Here is a 17,271-nt window from a genome sequence, read left to right as displayed (position 1 = left end):
AGGCAGATGCTCTATGCACTACACCATGGAGGTGACATCTATGAACATGACATCTCCATCTTTCTTTTACAGTAGAACACGGATAGAGCGAACAAACGGATACAACAAACTGTTAAAAAAATCCTGATTTATCTCCTATAAATTATCATATAAAAATTACGTACATAACGAACTCTCTACAGCGAACTAATGTATATAGCGAACTGACATCTGATCCCTGATATGCCCAAATACCACTAATTAGTGACGTGTATAACTAACTGAGATATCTCGCTCAGTGTCAAGTGTCACTGACAATTGGCTGTACGCAATCAGCGGCGAATCAACACAATCACTGGTGACGATTCAACCTTGTTAAACTTGCATTATGTTAATCTTACCTGTCCGTGTAATTGGACTAATCTTGTCTGTAAAACAAACACTAATACAAGTCAATGCAGCAATTACAGAGTTCCCTCGCTATTGCGCTCTTCAATATAGTGCTAACTCGGTTATAGTGCACGGGATAGCATGGCTCCCAAAATTTATCAGCTAATCATTCAATAATGTTTACATTAATTTGGGCAAAATGGTGTGTGAAGCGATCGGGAGATTGCACAACTCAATGTTATTTACAGCAGCCAAGGTCAGTTTACCGCTATTGACGCCTTGAAACAAACTTTAGTTGCAAGAGAATGGATACATATATCTTGAATGCCATATTTTGACTCGTTATTTGAGGCAGTTTGACAATTAAAATGTCAACATAACGTTTTCACAATCGAAATAAATGTGGCACGGGAAGTTCCTACAGTGACTGGTCAAATTGTTCCATACGTAAAATAGCAATCACCTGTACCAAAGTGCTACGTTTATGGTTCTTATAATTCTAAATATATATAGTGAAAGCTGTAACTAAAATAACACGATAATGGAATATATATCATTCGGATAAAGTACTAATTTCAGATAAAATTTCTTCCAACTATTGCATCAAATCTTTTTGAAGTTATATCTTTGGGTACTTTTTAACAGAATCAGGAGGAAACGTGTATAAACGTGTATGTGTATTGTGTCTTGTTTTAGCCAAGATGGCGGACATTTCTGACCGAAAACGTATAAAACAAACTGATTTCTCCCCACTCTCCTACCCAGAGTTCCAATTGGGTGGCAGCCAGCCAGCATAGTACCTCTGCCACAGGCCAGCGCCATGTGACAATTTGTCACAACTTTCACAGTCCATTCAAGATATTGCATATGCTTTTTATCAGTTTCATGTTTGACAAGTCTACACATTTTCATAAACAAATGTCAAAGAATGGTTACGGTTCATTAAGAACGTATCCTAATATGTGAAAATCTACTTGTTTTTGCGTAGTTATCCTTTGTTTACATTGGTTGTATGGCTCCACCTGCTGTCATCGAAGCCCAACGGAGAGCTAGCGATACGGTCACTTCGATGTGTAAATATGTATTGTCATGCAACTCACTCTCGCAGTTGTGGTAGCATATCTATATAATTATGCAAAACAATATGTAAAGTGCCCCCAAATACTTGCATTAGTCCGTTCCATACTGATTTCTGAAAAAGCATGTTTGTTTACAAACAAGAGAAAAGTCCGGTCACGTGATATGCAAATTAGCCTGTGGCAGTTGTGTTATGCTGAGTCACCATTGTGCCGGAGTGTGTCCGGTCCCTAGTAGTTTGTTATATCAATATTCTACTGAATGTGGTTCAGCATTACTTCCATGTGTGTCATTTATGTGGTGTTGTTTGTTCTGTATTATTTGAATGTAACTGGGGAGGTGGGGTAACCTAGTGGTTAAGGCGTCTGCTCGTCACACTGAAGACCTGCACCTCATGTGTACCATGTGGGAAGCCCTTTGCTGGTGTCCCCAGCCATTATATCAATGGAATTGTGCTAAAAGTGGCATGAAAATTCACTCTCACTCACTCACTCACTCACTCACTCACTCACTCACTCACTCACTCACTCACTCACTCGCTCGCTCGCTCGCTAAGGAAACTATCATAAATGTAAGATGAGTCAAATTTTTGGCATGAAATATAAATGTAAAATTCCTACATTAAACTGCTTTGCATAAATTAAAAGTTGACTCTTTTGTGAACATGCTAAAATCTCATTGTATACAACTAGATCTAACGACAAAGCAAAATCAGTCAGTGTTTGGTATTTGTAAAACATGAATTGCAGAAATGAAACCAACACAGACCCAGCAGTCCCTGGTTTTTCCAACAGACAGACTGACGATTTGGCATCCTAGATTCAACTTTACAGCTTGGCCGCTATTTACATGATCCTTCTCACTGACAAAGCCGAACAAATACTGACTACTGACCAAAGGCCTACTACTGACTTGTGACACCACCCCCACCCCCCGACACCCCCCGACTTCCGATTTGAATCTCTTTGGAGGAGGTATTTAAGAGGAACTAGTCTCTGGTAAACTGGCAGTCCTTCCAAGTTTCATTAAAGACCTTCACCAAGACTTTGTTTGTCTTCCCAGCCTTGAAAAGTGTGATTTGGTTACTCAAGTTTTGTATGAATTATGTACAGTATGAGGTATTTATATCATCATCATTATCATTATTGTATGGTCTCTGGCAGCTCTAAACTGTCTCAGTAGTGGAGTGGATAGAGTGTCTGCCCACAGAGGGGAAAGTCAGTGGTTTGATCAGTGGACGCATCAAACCAAACCATGTTAAAAGATGGTCTTGTTGCTACCCTGCCTGGCCCTTGGCATTATTAAAGGAGAGAAAAACAAGGACAGGTCAGCTCAAAGTCAGAATTTTGATTCAGAGTGGGGTATGTTTTTACACCGCTTTTAGCAATATTCCAGCAATATCACAACAGGAGACACCGGAAATGGGCTTCAGACATTGTACCCATGTGGGATATCTAACCTGGATCATCGGCGTGATGAGTCAGCGCTTTAGCTACTAGCGCCTAAAACTGGAAGAAGTCCAGACGAGTACAAGCAGCCACATACAAATCTGCATGCTCATCATGATAAGAGTGAAATAACCTTAACTTGAAACCCCATGTCATCTCCCCTTTACACGTGGGACCAGCAGGTGAGCTCGCCGCACTAGGAACACCTAGCAATGCTGCCTAACTTTACATTGCCGGTTCTTCAGCCTATCTTACAATTTGTTTCAAGTTGAATTGTATTAATTTCAGTGGAATTTGTAACAATCTTTCTCAATTTAATTCAAGGCCGACATGTTTCAACCTGTCTTACACATGTTCAATGCTGGCAAATCCCATAGGACTTCTTAACAGTAATTAAATTGATCAATAAAATTCAAATTGCATGATCGTATGTTGGCTTTGAATCAGTAATTTTCTACGAAACTATGTGTTTTCTTAACTCCATCCCATTGTTTCCTTCAGCTGGAAATGACTATCATGATACTATAATATGCAATTATGTGAAAAATACAAATAGATTTTTTAAAACTTTTTAATTTGATTTAAACTTTTCAATTTTATCCAGTATGCAAAAGCCCGCTCTGAAGGATATTATCCTGTTGCAATATTTTTTCCTGAATCAGTTGTTTTCTGCCACATTGTCGTTGACAGCTCGAGGGGTCAAAGACAGGGTGGTCTTTTGTCTATTTTTGTGTGAAATTTTGTCAGTTTTGAGAAATTATTTGCATAATTTCTTGAAGTAAGAGTCCCATGGCTCCACTGTGGCGATCGCTGATTAAGTTTCTTTTCGGTTCGTCGATAGTTTTAACTTCACGTCTTTATGAATCGTGTAACATATCGATTGAATGTTCGCGATTTGTTGGAAAGACATCATCAGCTAACTTAAATGTTTTAAACTGGCACCTTTTTGATATCACATGCCTTCTTGCATGAAATTCAGGGTGCTAAGGACGGTTTCATTTCAAATGTATAGAGACGTTCAAAATGGCACTCATTGCACTGTTGATAAAGGGCGTCAGGTGGTCTGTAAATGGTGCAAGGGATGTGTCCATTGGTCCTACACTCGGCTTTCTCTGATAAGCCTTTCGTCAGATGTTGTTACTGCATTTAAAACAGATCACTTTTCAAGGGTGTTTTTATCATTTCAAAGTACCGAAGATTAATAGGTAGCTGACACAATATGGAAAAATGATGCATAATGCGAACTGTCTCCAAAATGGTGACAACATTAATTCCGCACCACTGGCAGGGTCACATCGGGCACTTAAAGCAACACAAAAATATTCTCTTGGTCAGTTATGACATTATTTTTGACAAAATGCATTTTATTTTAGCTAAATTATTCATAAATATTTGAGATTTTTTTAAAACTAATTCATGGAATGTGAGAAATTATGAAAATATTGGGTTGGAGGTCATATATGTTAGCCTTGCCTTGAATCGTTATTCATCGATTGTTGTCACGTTCATCTGTTCTTCTTGCAGGTGTTGCCGGCTGATGTTTTGACAAGAGTGAGCGAATACATCCCCGAAGTTATAGATTACATACAGAAGATCATTGAAAATAATTATGCGTAAGTGAACTTTACTGATTCTGCGATTCGGTAGTTGTTTTTATAAACCATTTGTCCATCGTCTCCTTGATGAAGTTAGCAAAGGGAGGACAAAGTTGTTGTTTAACTATATGCTATATGCCAGCAGTCTGTAAATAATCGAGTCTGGACCAGACAATCTAGTGATTGACATGAGCATCGATCTACGCAATTGGGACCAATGACATGCATCGACCAAGTCAGCGAGCCTGACCACCTGATCCCTTTAGTCACCTCTTACGACAAGCATAGTCGCCTTTTACGGCAAACATTGGTTGCTGAAGACATAATGAAATACTACCCGAGGAAATATGGACTGTATATAACTTGATCTGCTTTCAAAGGCCCCCACGTTATTAATTTCACAAAATAGAAACTGAAGAAAAACAACAAATGAATTTCTTCATAGAATCAGGTGCTTTTGAAAGTAAGAAACATCAAAACTCAACCAGTCTCATTCAAGTTGTTTTTTAGGTGTAACAGAATATTTTGATTTGTTTGTTTCTCATTCATTGCTCACTGAAGATCATGTTACTGACAGTGAAATGTCAGCATGTGAAGTACATTTCTGTGAAGAATACTTTTTACCTGTATTTTCCTACCTGGCATGCGAATGAAATGAAAATATATTGTCAACTGGTGAGTTTATCTGTCTCAAAGGGAGGCAACTGCTGCATACTGATTTCCATTGTTTCTATTGACAGCGGTTGTCGGGGGATTAGTCCAGTGTGTGCCATGATGAAACAATCGTCTAAGATGGCCATTTTAAGAGCTCAGCTGCTGTCATGTGGACTGTCCAATTGCAGTGAAATTTGATCTTCCCCTGATAATCAAAAGCCATGTTACAGATTTCCTAGGATGAGATATTTTTGTCACATATTTGATTTGTAATGATAATAGCAGTGTGTAATGATAGTCGTTGAATTTTATAGTGTTTTGGATTTGATGGCGACTTATTTTCAAAGATCAGATTTATTGAAATAATTGTGACATTTTGAGAGCTTGAATCGTCTATCAGAGTCATATATATCTATTACTGCACACATGAATCATTACTGGTTAGGTTATCAATGCTAATAACAGTAGGAGGGTTTAATGTCAAAGTTGACCATTTGTGATTCATTTTGAACAACTCTACATTTTCATCTTTTGTGTTTTTTGATGTTCGTGAAAGCCAGCAAATAGAAAAAGGACACCATATCATGGTTTCATGTGAACTTCGTCAGATAGTCAACTTTTTTGTTCACTTGACTGGAAGGAGGGTTTTTCTTTCTTACAAACATGAGTTAAATTTTGTTCAAGGCACATGAGTGAGTTTGAAGTGGGAAATAAAGGCTGAAGTGTTCAGGTCTCAGGCAATTACAACTTTGGTGAAGCCCACAAACATGGTGTAGTGTTCTTTCAATGGCCAAGAGACAACCTGCCATCTTCCCACTTCGTTTATTCATCAGACAACAAGTGACAATCGGTAGCCAAGCCCGAGCACGCATTGCACGTGCGTTATGTAACAATGTTTCCGAACCACTAATAACATTACATGACGACTTCTGTTTACCATCAGAATTTATCAAAGAAAACCTAATATTTTACACATGGGTATGGTGCTGACAAACCTAGAAACAGAATCAGGGGTAAACTGGGGTTCAAACCCAGTCATGAGTTGCTGGCACCCAAGGGAAACAACTCTACACAGGGTTAGTTTGTTGGTTTGTTGTTTAACGCCGCACTCAGCAATATTCCAGCAATATGACGGCGGTCTGTAAATAATCGAGTCTGGACCAGACAATCCAGTGATTGATATCATGAGCATCGATCCACGCAATTTGGATCGATGACATGTATCAACCAAGTCAGCGAGCCTGACCACCTGATCCCATAAGTCGCCTTTTACTACAAGCATAGTCACCTTTTACGGAAGCATGGGTTACTGAAGACCCAATAGCAATACACATGATATCAGGAAGGGTGCTTCTAGAATGTGGCAAGCATAAACTGTGATCTCCCTCTTACACTTTTCAGGGGCACGGGAGGCCCATTCGTCTAAGGCGCCATGATTCTAAGGCGCCATGAGTTGCGTCCCTTGGGCATGCCAGAAACCTATGAGTTTGGGTTCGAATCCAGGTTCGCCCCGATTATGTTTCTAGGTTTGTCAGCACCATACCCGTGCTCGTGGGTTTCACCGAAGTGGTAAACGTCTGAGACCTGCATCACTTCGGGCTTTCCTCCCACATAAAGCTGACAAGCCGCGATATAACTGGAATACTGTTAAAAGCGGCGTTAAACCAAACTCACTTACTCACTCTTACACTTTTCCAGGTGAGCTACAGTGCTGACCTCTTTAACAAGACAGTTGCAGGAGGAGTTTATGAATAGGCTGTATCAAATGATTAGTTTAACCCTTGGTATTTCATTAATCCCCTGAGGGGCGGTCGGGTAGCCTAGTGGTTAAAGTGTTCGCTCGTCACACCGAAGACCCGGGTTCGATTCCCGACATGTGTACAATGTGTGATATTGCTGTGATATTGCTGGAATATTGCTAAAAGCGGCATAAAACCATACTCACTCACTCATTAATCCCCTGGCTTTTCAGTGAACACTGGTGTAAAACCATACTGACTCACTCACTCATTGTAAGTGCTGTGTGTAAAGCCTTGCTGATGTTCCCTGTCCTGATATTGCTGGAAGCTGCGTAAAACCATACTCACTCACTCACTCACTCACTCATGATGGTGTGGATTGTTGCTCTGGCTCTTAGTCACTGGTTTTTCTGGTCCGGACGCGATTATTTATGGACCACCATGATAGGGTTAGAATATTGATAACTGGGGCTTTAAACAAACAACAATAACAGCAGTAAACAGGGTCTATATTATTCTTTCAGGTATGAATCCAATGGATCAGTCTACTTTGATACAATGGCATTTGACAAATGTGCCAGTCACCATTATGCCAAGCTGGTTCCTGAAGCTTATGGAGACAAGAAGGCTCTGTCTGAAGGAGAAGGTGAGAGAAGGTTCTGATTCCTGCAAGTAGTGTAACTTATCTAGCTGGTACAGAAACCTGTCTCTTGGCAACAAAACCAAACTCTTAAAATTCTGTAATACGGCTAAAAAAATAATTGGCATCACTCTTCAGGACATTGGCAGTACTTTTGAACAGCAAATTGTTAATAAAGCAAATAAAATATTAAGCGATATTTTGAATGTTTTACATCAGGATTATCAACTTCTTCCTTCTGACGACCGCCTCCGTGGTCTAATGGTAATGTGTCCGCCTGGAGAGCGGAAGGCCTGGGGTTAGATCATACAAAAAGACGTTATAAGATGGTACTTGTTCTTATCCTATCTGACGCTCGGCATTAAGGGGCTAAAACAAGGACTGGTCGGCTCAGAGTCAGTATACTGTGTCTGAGTGGGGTATTCATGTTAAACTGCTGCATGGTATCTTAATCGGCTAGCACTATAAATCGGCATCAGTCCGGACTAGTACAGGCAGCCACACATACTCACATACACGTGCATGCACGTCGCTATATAAGTGCAATAATCTTGGATGCGATGTTAAACCCCATTTCACCTCACCTCTTCCTTCTGGCCTCTGAGTACGATTGCCCTTGTCGAGAACAAACGGGGCTGGAATTCAACATACCAGACAAAACCATACAGGTTTTGTAAGTTTTGTGTTAAATAATTGTTGCCACTTTTAACATTTGTGACTGTTTTATTTATTTGTATGTGTGTGTACCAATGAGATTATACCTTGTACTGATGTAGCCCAAATTTCCTTGGGGATAGTAAAGTGTTATCTTATCCTATCCTATTACATCATAGCCATAATCCTGCATTTTACCTGTCCTCACACTAAAAAATCTTCAGATTCTTCAACAGATGTCCTCTCCCCTGTAAGGTATCAAATACGTGCAACAGTATTAAAACTGCTTGACTGTAAAAACTGTTCCCATTTATAATTAGCTCACAAAACCAGTTTAACCTTCACACTGTATTTTCTATAGTTATTTATCTCCTTGCAAGAGAGTAGATTTGTTTATGAACATGTTTGGGAATGGATTCTCCATTACCTTGCCCGGATTGTCACAATGAAATTCGGGGGGACGGGTGGCCCAGTCGTCTAAGGCGCTGCGATTCGCTGTGCAGAGTTGCGTCCCTTGGCCACTACAAAAACCTATGATTGTGGGTTCGAATCCCGGTTCGCCCCAATTATGTTTCTAGGTTTGTCAGCACCATACCCGTGCTCGTGGGGTTCACCGAAGTGGTAAACGTCTGAGACCTGCATCACTTCGGGCTTTCCTTACACATTAAACTGACACGCTGCCATATAACTGGAATACTGTTAAAAGCGGCGTTAAACCCAACTCACTCACTCACTTAACATAGACCTAAGACAGTCGTAGCCCTATGATTGTTTGTGAAACGGGACCCAACCTCAAGTTACCAGCTACACCTTTGGCCATTCAAACTTTATTAGACATGAGAGCTACATGGAAACTGAGAGATGTGGATCACAGTCAAGGAATCTATTCTCCTGATTTCCTGGTACCCAAGAAGGACACTACAGACATGCATGTCATCATGAATATGAAGGTTCTTCACATGGAATGTCTGTTATGTCCACTGAAATTTCAAATGGAATCAGTATGGAAAATTTGCACAGCTCAGGATTTGGGATTATTTTATCAGCCTAGACCTCCAGGATGCATGCTTGCATGTACCAGTTCATACTGGATCCAGGGAGTATTACCATTTTCAATGGTCGCCGCTACAAATATCTCGTACTGATGTTCGAGATATCCATCGCAACTGGCTGTTTCCCCAAATTACTGACCCGATCATCAGACTTGCTCACATCCATCTAATGCATCTGCAGACTAAGCGCTTGACACATGGAAGCACCGCTTATCTCTGTCCTTGATCCTTGTAGCCACAGACAACACAATGGTGGAAGCTTACATCCAGAGACACGTAGGAACCCAGTTGATTGGTTTAATGAGCAAGATTACATATTTATTTGCCTTGGCACACTTAATCAACTGCAGGATGGAAGCTCAGCATCTTCGCAGACAGCTTATTACTATGGGGGAGGATAGTGGCTACAAAATGGTACTTGTGTCATGGTGACAGATTTACGACACCCATTGTCTGAAGAACATTTGATTGCAAAGGCTCATTACCCTGGAGCCATGACATCTATATGCCTTGAAACACTCAATTGCTGTTATTTATAAGATGCTAATCCTAATTGTTAATCCCCATCTTTGTGTACATCGACTGTCTAGCCATCCATTTAGCTTAGGACACAACCAATCGTGTATCAACCAATCACATTCCTTTCTATTGTTCAAACTTTCATTAAATACATACTGTAGCCAAGTTCTAGCAGAGAAGGGGGTTTGACTCTCTTACCAAGCAGACCTCTCTCCCACAGCCCAGAGTGTGTACCGACTCTCTGTGGCACCCTCAGTTATTTCTAAGTATATTGTAAATTGTTAATTGTTCTTGTAAATAAAATTGTGATTAGTCTCCTGTGACTCTGGCTCTTTGCTGACTAATTCCCCAAGAAAACCAGCACGTCATTTGGAAGGTATTGTTCACCCAGAACAGTTCCATGATAATTGCATATGATTATGTCAGATTAACGAGTATGTCGGATAAACGAAATTTAGTAGTATCAACATTTGTGATCGAAAATCGGACAACTACACGATAGATAACAATAAAAATATGTAATAAAAAAATAAAAATGAAATATTCATATAGTTATTTTACATTGTTAGCGGAATAGGTTTTCTAATCATGCAACCTCTAAAGCTCAACACAAAACAACTGTTATGGACTGTATGACTTATTCAAAATACTTTAAAAAGCATAGTCTGGAGTGGAAGTCGCAAGTTTGAAACTGGTACAGCAGGTTTGAAACTGGACAGAACATGACCACAGAGTACGCTGATCACTGTGTCGGATTAACGAGACTGATCAGATGTGTCGGAGTCGGAGTGCGAGATTGTCGGATTAACAGGTCTAAATAGCCATGATTTAATTGGTTCCCATCATTAGTGTCGGATAAAGGCGATTGTCGGATTAACGAGACTTGACTGTATCTCCATCCGGATGTACTCCATTGGATAACATCGTTTCGGACAGACCTCATCTGGACTTGTTGGCAACTTGTCTCAACAAAAAGTTGCTAGTGTATCTCAGCCCGCCGCTGAACCCCTAAGCTCTTCAAGTAGATGCATTGTTCATCGACTGAATGGGCATATCCGTGTACACCTTCCCACCCTGGTCTCTCCAAAACAGAGTCCTACAGACACAGACTCCACGATCATCCTCGCCGGTACGGCCATCCCGGTCCCCCAGACTTTTTTCTGCTTCTCCTGGATGAACCTCTCAAGCTACCAGATAGTCGAGAATCTGATCAGATCAGATACCATGCGTGTCAGTCTACCTGGTTTCCATCTCCACGCCTGGAAGGTTATTGCGCATAAGATGCAAATCTGCCTCTGCAGCAGTGGCGTCATCCTGGACCTTTCTTTCGCCATCTCTGACAACAGATTGGACCGGGTTCTGGCAGTTGCACTGAGGATGAGGAGTGGGCATGGGAGCTGTTACTATACCTATGGTGGCAGATTTCCTTCTCCTTCTTTGACAAGTTCCGTCACGGCACTTTTGAAGGATATGGGTCATCTCTAACCTCAGTTCTCTAGAACTAACCATAAGAGATCAACCTGTCATGACTCATGAGATATTCTTTGGAGGATGTCGAGATTCAACGGACATTCCCAAATGGTACCTATCAGTCCTCTTATCTGCTCTTTTGGAGTAGCTCTATGTACCTGTGGCATGTGCTACTTTCCTGGAAAAGACCAGGGCCCACTTGCACAAAGCGATCTTAGCGCTAAGATGATCGTAACTCCCATACTTTAACATAGGCTTACGATAGTCTTAGCGCTAAGATCGCTTTGTGCAAGTGGACCCTGGTCTTCCCCCCAACAACAGCCTTGGAAGGTAGGTTAACCTTTTGAACCATGTTGTCTACAAGGTGTGGGGCAGGTATCACTCTTAGAAGGCACAGGAAGGAGGTCAAGGCCACAGGAAGTGAGGTCAAGGCCACAGGAAGTAATGTCATGGATGTCTTGGTCTGGGAGAACCAGTCTGATAGGTTTCATTGATGATTTCACAAGTGGGGAATTGGACGCCACTATAATGGTAGTTCCAAGGGAGGACACCTCATTGTTTGCTTATGGGCTGGACTTTATTCTGAATCAGACCTTTTCTGATGCATATTGGTCAAAACAATGATAATGGAGTTGGTTTTGGAACCATTAGGTAGAGTCCCAGATGCCTGGGTTTAGAGAGTAACACTCAAACTGGATAAGTATGTTCCTTAATTTTTTAACTTAAGTAGACTGTTAACTATCCAGGGTTTTACTACATGTCAGAACCCATCGGTTCCTCGGGTATATTGTGGCAATGATGTTATAGAGGTTTTGTATTCTTAGGAAATAGTTATCATTAAGTCTTTGAAAGGCATTTAGAAGTGATACGCATAAGGAAGAGAATTTTGGGATGCCAGCTTCTTTATTATGAGAAACAAAAGGTTTCAGAGTATATGCTTACTCCTTCATCAGGTGAATGAATGCTATGAGGCAGAGAGCATATATAAGTACATGTAAGAACAACAAAAGTAATAAGATGACAAAAGGTGGAAACTTAACAAGGGAAGCCAACATATAATTGGTGCTGATAGCTAGGTGATTAGCAGTTGACATTGGAGCAGACACTTCACAGTAATTAGTGATGGACAGTTATGGACAGCTGGAAGCCAGGACTTAAATTATAACCGATTGGTAATTGGAAATGGACAATGGATAAACAGGAGGCGAGGGGTAATTAGCATATTCTCCCAAATGTTCTGTTCCTCATAATAAAGAAGTTGACATCCATAAATTCTTGATAGTATCATTGTTGATAATTCAAAGAATCCTACATCTATTAAATCAGGAGTAATCCCACCCCCTACCTAGTTATCTGCATCTAGAGTGAGTGAGTGAGTTAGGTTTAATGCCGCTTTTAACAGTATTCCAGTTATATCAAGGTGTGTCAGTTTAATGTGGGAGGAAAGCCCGAAGTGATGCAGGTCTCAGACGTTGACCACTTCGGTGAAACCCACGAGCACAGGTATTGTGCTGACAAACCTAGAAACATAATCGGGGGAAACCGGGATTCGAACCCACAATCATAGGTTTCTGGCGTACCCAAGGGACGCAACTCTGCACAGCAAATCGCGGCACCTTAGACGACTGGGCCACCCGAGCCCCCCTGCATCTAGAAGCCTGATGTTGGAAAGAAGTTAGGTGTTCCGACTTTACGCATGAGGCTTGGGAAGCAAGATACTATCACTTGCACAACTTATTATGGACAGTTGACAGTGAAGAGGACTTAACAATTTAGTATAATGTATGACAGCCAAAATAGAGGATTATGGCAATGATGTAATAAAGGTAGTATTGTTACAATGATAACTATTGTTTGATGTTACTTGGCCTCAGACAAATGGCTACTCAAACCTATATCAATGATTTACTCACTGATTCTTGAATGTTATTCGACTGCCCGCCTCCATGGTGTAGTGGATAAACTGCCTGGAGTGGGGAAGGTCATTGGTTCGATACCCGGGTCGTGTCATATCAAATGATGTTAAAAGATGGTACTTGTTGTTACCCAGCCTGACATTCAGCATTAAGGGGCTAAAACAAGGACTGTTCGGCTCGGAGTTGGTATACTGTGGCTGAGTGGGGTGTTCATGTTAAACTGCAGCATGGTATCTCGGTGAGCTAGCTTTACAAGTGCAATTATGTAAGGATAATATATATGGATGAACAACTTCTTTAATACAATTAGGAGCGATGTTTCGGTGTAGGTTCTAACACTGTTATCAAGCAAGATAACTTGCTTCATCACAGTGTCAGGACTTACACCAAATTGTCTCTCCTAATTGTAATAAAGAAGTTGTTCATGCATATATCTTATCCTTACTTAGTACTCCAAATTCTAATTGTCTCTCAAAGAAGTGCAGTTATCTTAAATGCTACATTAAACCCTATTTCACAAAAACGTATAGACCCGTGAAGATTCCGGGATAGAAAAGGTCTTCAGCAACACATGCTTGCTGTAAAAGGTGACAATGCTTGTCGTAAAAGGCGACTAACGGGATTGGGTGGTCAGGCTCGCTGACTTGATTGATACATGTCATCGCATCAGGGATTGCGTGGATCGATGGTCATGATATCAATCACAGGATTGTCTGGTCCAGACTCGATTATTTACAGACCACCGTCATAGAGATGGAATATTGCTGAGTGCAGGGTTAAACAACAAACCAACCCAACAACAAAAACTTATATGTTTTTCAGGAGAGCTGAGCGTGTCTGAGGATCGTATGGGGGAGAAGCGCAGTCAGAACGACTTTGCGTTGTGGAAGGCCTCCAAGCCTGGGGAGCCATCATGGGAGTCGGCCTGGGGCAAGGTGAGTAGTAGCAACGTCATCAGGTGAACGGGAGTAACCCACGAGTACTGGAAATCGGGAAAGTTTTGCGAGCAGAAAGTACCACGAAAACTGCAAGTGACACACACTGGCAGTAGTTTCATGAAGTTATTTTTGCCAACCAACAAGAAATGAAAATCGTAAGGAGGCATATTTCTTTTAGTCACTTCAACACATTGTCAAGCAGCCAGAGCATGGTTAAATAAGTAATCCCTCATCCTGTTTCCGTAATTGCAGATTGTCACTCAGTGTCAAGAGTGCCACCTCTCGTCAGTTAGCTTATACAACACTGAGTAGTCCAGACGTACACTCGGCGGCTATACTGTTAGATATACAACCTCCCTTATCAACTACAACAACACATGCATCTATAGTTTAAACAACACTGACTGATGCTGAGTTATCTTTTCATCAAACTGCTTCCTACTCATTAAAAACAACACATGCAAAAGTATTGTTGATCTGTGGTAATCCCATCAACAGGGTGTCGCCAGACTTTCAAGACGTAGTAAAGGCTATTGTTAGCGACTCACAATAATTTACTGGCACAAACCTTTCCAAATTTACAGTTTTTCATGTTTATTATTCTCTTTGCAAGAAAGATCTGCTTCACTATCAAACTACAGTGAAGACAGTTTGTTTCAATACAGTCAGACAAACTTTTATTCTACTCAAAAGAGTTAAGGATCAGAGATTCTTTCATATGACTCATGAATCTGTCACGGCATGACGGATTAACTACAGTCATTTGAAAGCATCGGGTAGTCCTTAACTTCTTTTTAGTAGTATAATTATGAGGTTGTCATGGCAACAGACTCAGATTTAGAGATTTAGTTTGTCCCACATAATGATGTAAGATTGTGCATATTGTGATGTCATGTACAAAGTAGGGCTGGGACAAGTCCAAGTTTACTACCCGAGTACCCACTCCGCTATTACCCGACACTCTGTAGGTCTCAAGAGATAGGTAGAAACTGTCTGGTTGGGAAAAGTTTGCCCTCGTAAAATGTATTTAGATACACGTTTAAAATGATCTGGTCATGCATACACTTAAGTTTACTGCATGAAGTTTTATCTTTATTCAAACATATACAAGTCCGAAGGAATGGGTGCATAGAAAGAAATGGGAACATTATTGTAACCATAGAGTTTCAGATAATCTTTGTCATTAAACAATAGATCATGTGACTAATCATGGGTCCAGGTAGTCCTGTGGGTACCCGTGTGCGCTGTGCACCCGCCCAACCTGAGTATCCGAGTTACCCCCCCCATCCCCCCCATCCCCCCACCCCCCGTCCCAGCCCTTGTACAAAGTTTTACATTTGATGAAAATGTGTAGGACAAACTTTCTTTGGAAATATATTTGGCATGGTTTAAAACTTAGGAGTTTCTAGATATGTGCATGTGATTGAGCATTCAGTGCCACAGTTAGCTGGAAGATGTGAAAATGTCCATACATCGGATATTCAATAACAGTCGTAATTCTTAATACTTGTTACATTTGTCTCGTTGTGCTTGTAAGTGCTGTGTGTAAAGCCTTGCTGATGTCCCCTGCTGTGATATTGCTGGAAGTGGTGTTAAACCATACTCACTCACTCACTCACTCATAGTAAGTGCTGTGTGTAAAGCCTGGCTGATGTCCCCTGCTGTGATATTGCTGGAAGTGGTGTTAAACCATACTCACTCACTCATTGTAAGTGCTGTGTGTAAAGCCTTGCTGATTTCCCTTGTCCTGATATTGCTGGAAGTGGTGTAAAACCATACTCACTCACTCACTCACTCATTGTAAGTGCTGTGTGTAAAGCCTGGTTGATGTACCCTGCCCTGATATTGCTGGAAGTGGTGTAAAACCATACTCACTCACTCACTCACTCATTGTATGTGTTGTGTGTAAAGCCTTGCTGATGTCCCCTGCCGTAATATTGCTGGAAGTGGTGTAAAACCATACTCACTCACTCACTCACTCACTCACTCACTCACTCACTCATTGTAAGGGCCGCATGTAAAGCCTTGCTGATGTCCCCTGCCGTGATATTACTGGAGGTGGTGTAAAACCATACTCACTCACTCACTCATTGTAAGTGCTCTGTGGGTAAGAGTTGGTCTTCAGCAACCCATGCTTGGTGTAAGAGTCAACTTAAACCATTTGGTGGTCAGGCTAGGTGACTTTGTTGATGCATGTCATCGTATCCCAGTTGCGTGGATTGTTGCTCATGATGTCAATCACTTGATTATTTACAGACCACTGTCATATGGCTTGAATATTCCTGAGTATGGCATTAAACCACAAACAAAAACACAAGGTTTGCAAAGGTCCTTAAGTATGAGAACTCCTATGAGAATCACTGACAGCACATCTTAAGCTGAGACATATACATTTTCTGTAGGATTTGCTTTGTTGTGTTGATCCCTGTGAAGATCTGGGTTAGAATTGCTTGTCTTCAGACTGTTAAAGGGATCGGGTGGTCAGGCATCATTACGGAGATCGATGCTCGTGATCTCAATCACAAGATTGCCTGGTCCAGATTTTATTACTTACAGAGTACCGTCATATAGCTGGAATATTGATGAGTGCAGCTTTAAACAATAAACAGACAGACAGAAAGACAGACAGACTTCATACAGCTCTCCCAGTGGCTTACACATTTATCTGTTCTAAACATTGGTTCATTTTAAAACTCCTTGCAAAATATCCAAATCCCTCATTTGAAAGCTATAAAAATGAAGCTATTCAATTCCATGATTGAAAAAAGAAAAAAACCATTTTGTTTTCAATTATTCCATGTCTTTAGTTCTGTTAAAAACCATCGGATCTGTCCATGGCTGCACCTGGATAGTTTCTCCCTTGTGTTGGGAGCACATGGTGTTGTGTGGATCATCAGTGTCTGAGGATCCTTAGGGGGTGGGGGGATGGAGGGATGTCATGGAGGAGCAAGTGGCAGTGGCTTCCAGTTGTGTTCAAAGCATAAAATTTCAAGGGTCCTTGTCTTTACCCAAATATTGAATGTTACAATATTGAGGGGGTCTGTAGATACTTCAGAAGCCAGCCTCACTGATCTCCCTTGATTTTGAACACAAGTCTTTTGGCACTATACTGTATTTGTGGTCTCACTGACGTGGTAAACGTCCACGACCTGCATCACTAGTCTGTCAGCACCAAACTGTATTCATGGGTCTCAGTAGTG

General features: G+C 41.1%; 1 protein-coding gene across 3 annotated transcripts in view; it reads left to right on the top strand.

Annotated features, from left to right (window-relative positions):
* Positions 1–17,271, top strand: part of LOC139462392 (cysteine--tRNA ligase, cytoplasmic-like) — a 279,723-nt gene that overhangs the window by 246,068 nt on the left and 16,384 nt on the right. For all 3 annotated transcript variants that reach the window (XM_071244073.1, XM_071244074.1, XM_071244075.1), the window contains 3 exons: positions 4,419–4,507; positions 7,407–7,528; positions 13,956–14,068. In XM_071244073.1, coding sequence (XP_071100174.1) covers positions 4,419–4,507; positions 7,407–7,528; positions 13,956–14,068 — 324 coding nt within the window. The remainder of the gene's footprint in view (positions 1–4,418; positions 4,508–7,406; positions 7,529–13,955; positions 14,069–17,271) is intronic.

The sequence above is a fragment of the Haliotis cracherodii genome, unplaced genomic scaffold (assembly GCF_022045235.1).
Source record: "Haliotis cracherodii isolate W230 unplaced genomic scaffold, xgHalCrac1.p SCAF_15, whole genome shotgun sequence".
NCBI classification, from domain to species: Eukaryota; Metazoa; Mollusca; class Gastropoda; order Lepetellida; family Haliotidae; genus Haliotis; species Haliotis cracherodii.
Note: the sequence above shows the minus strand (reverse complement) of the source record. Positions and strands in the feature narration are given on the sequence as shown.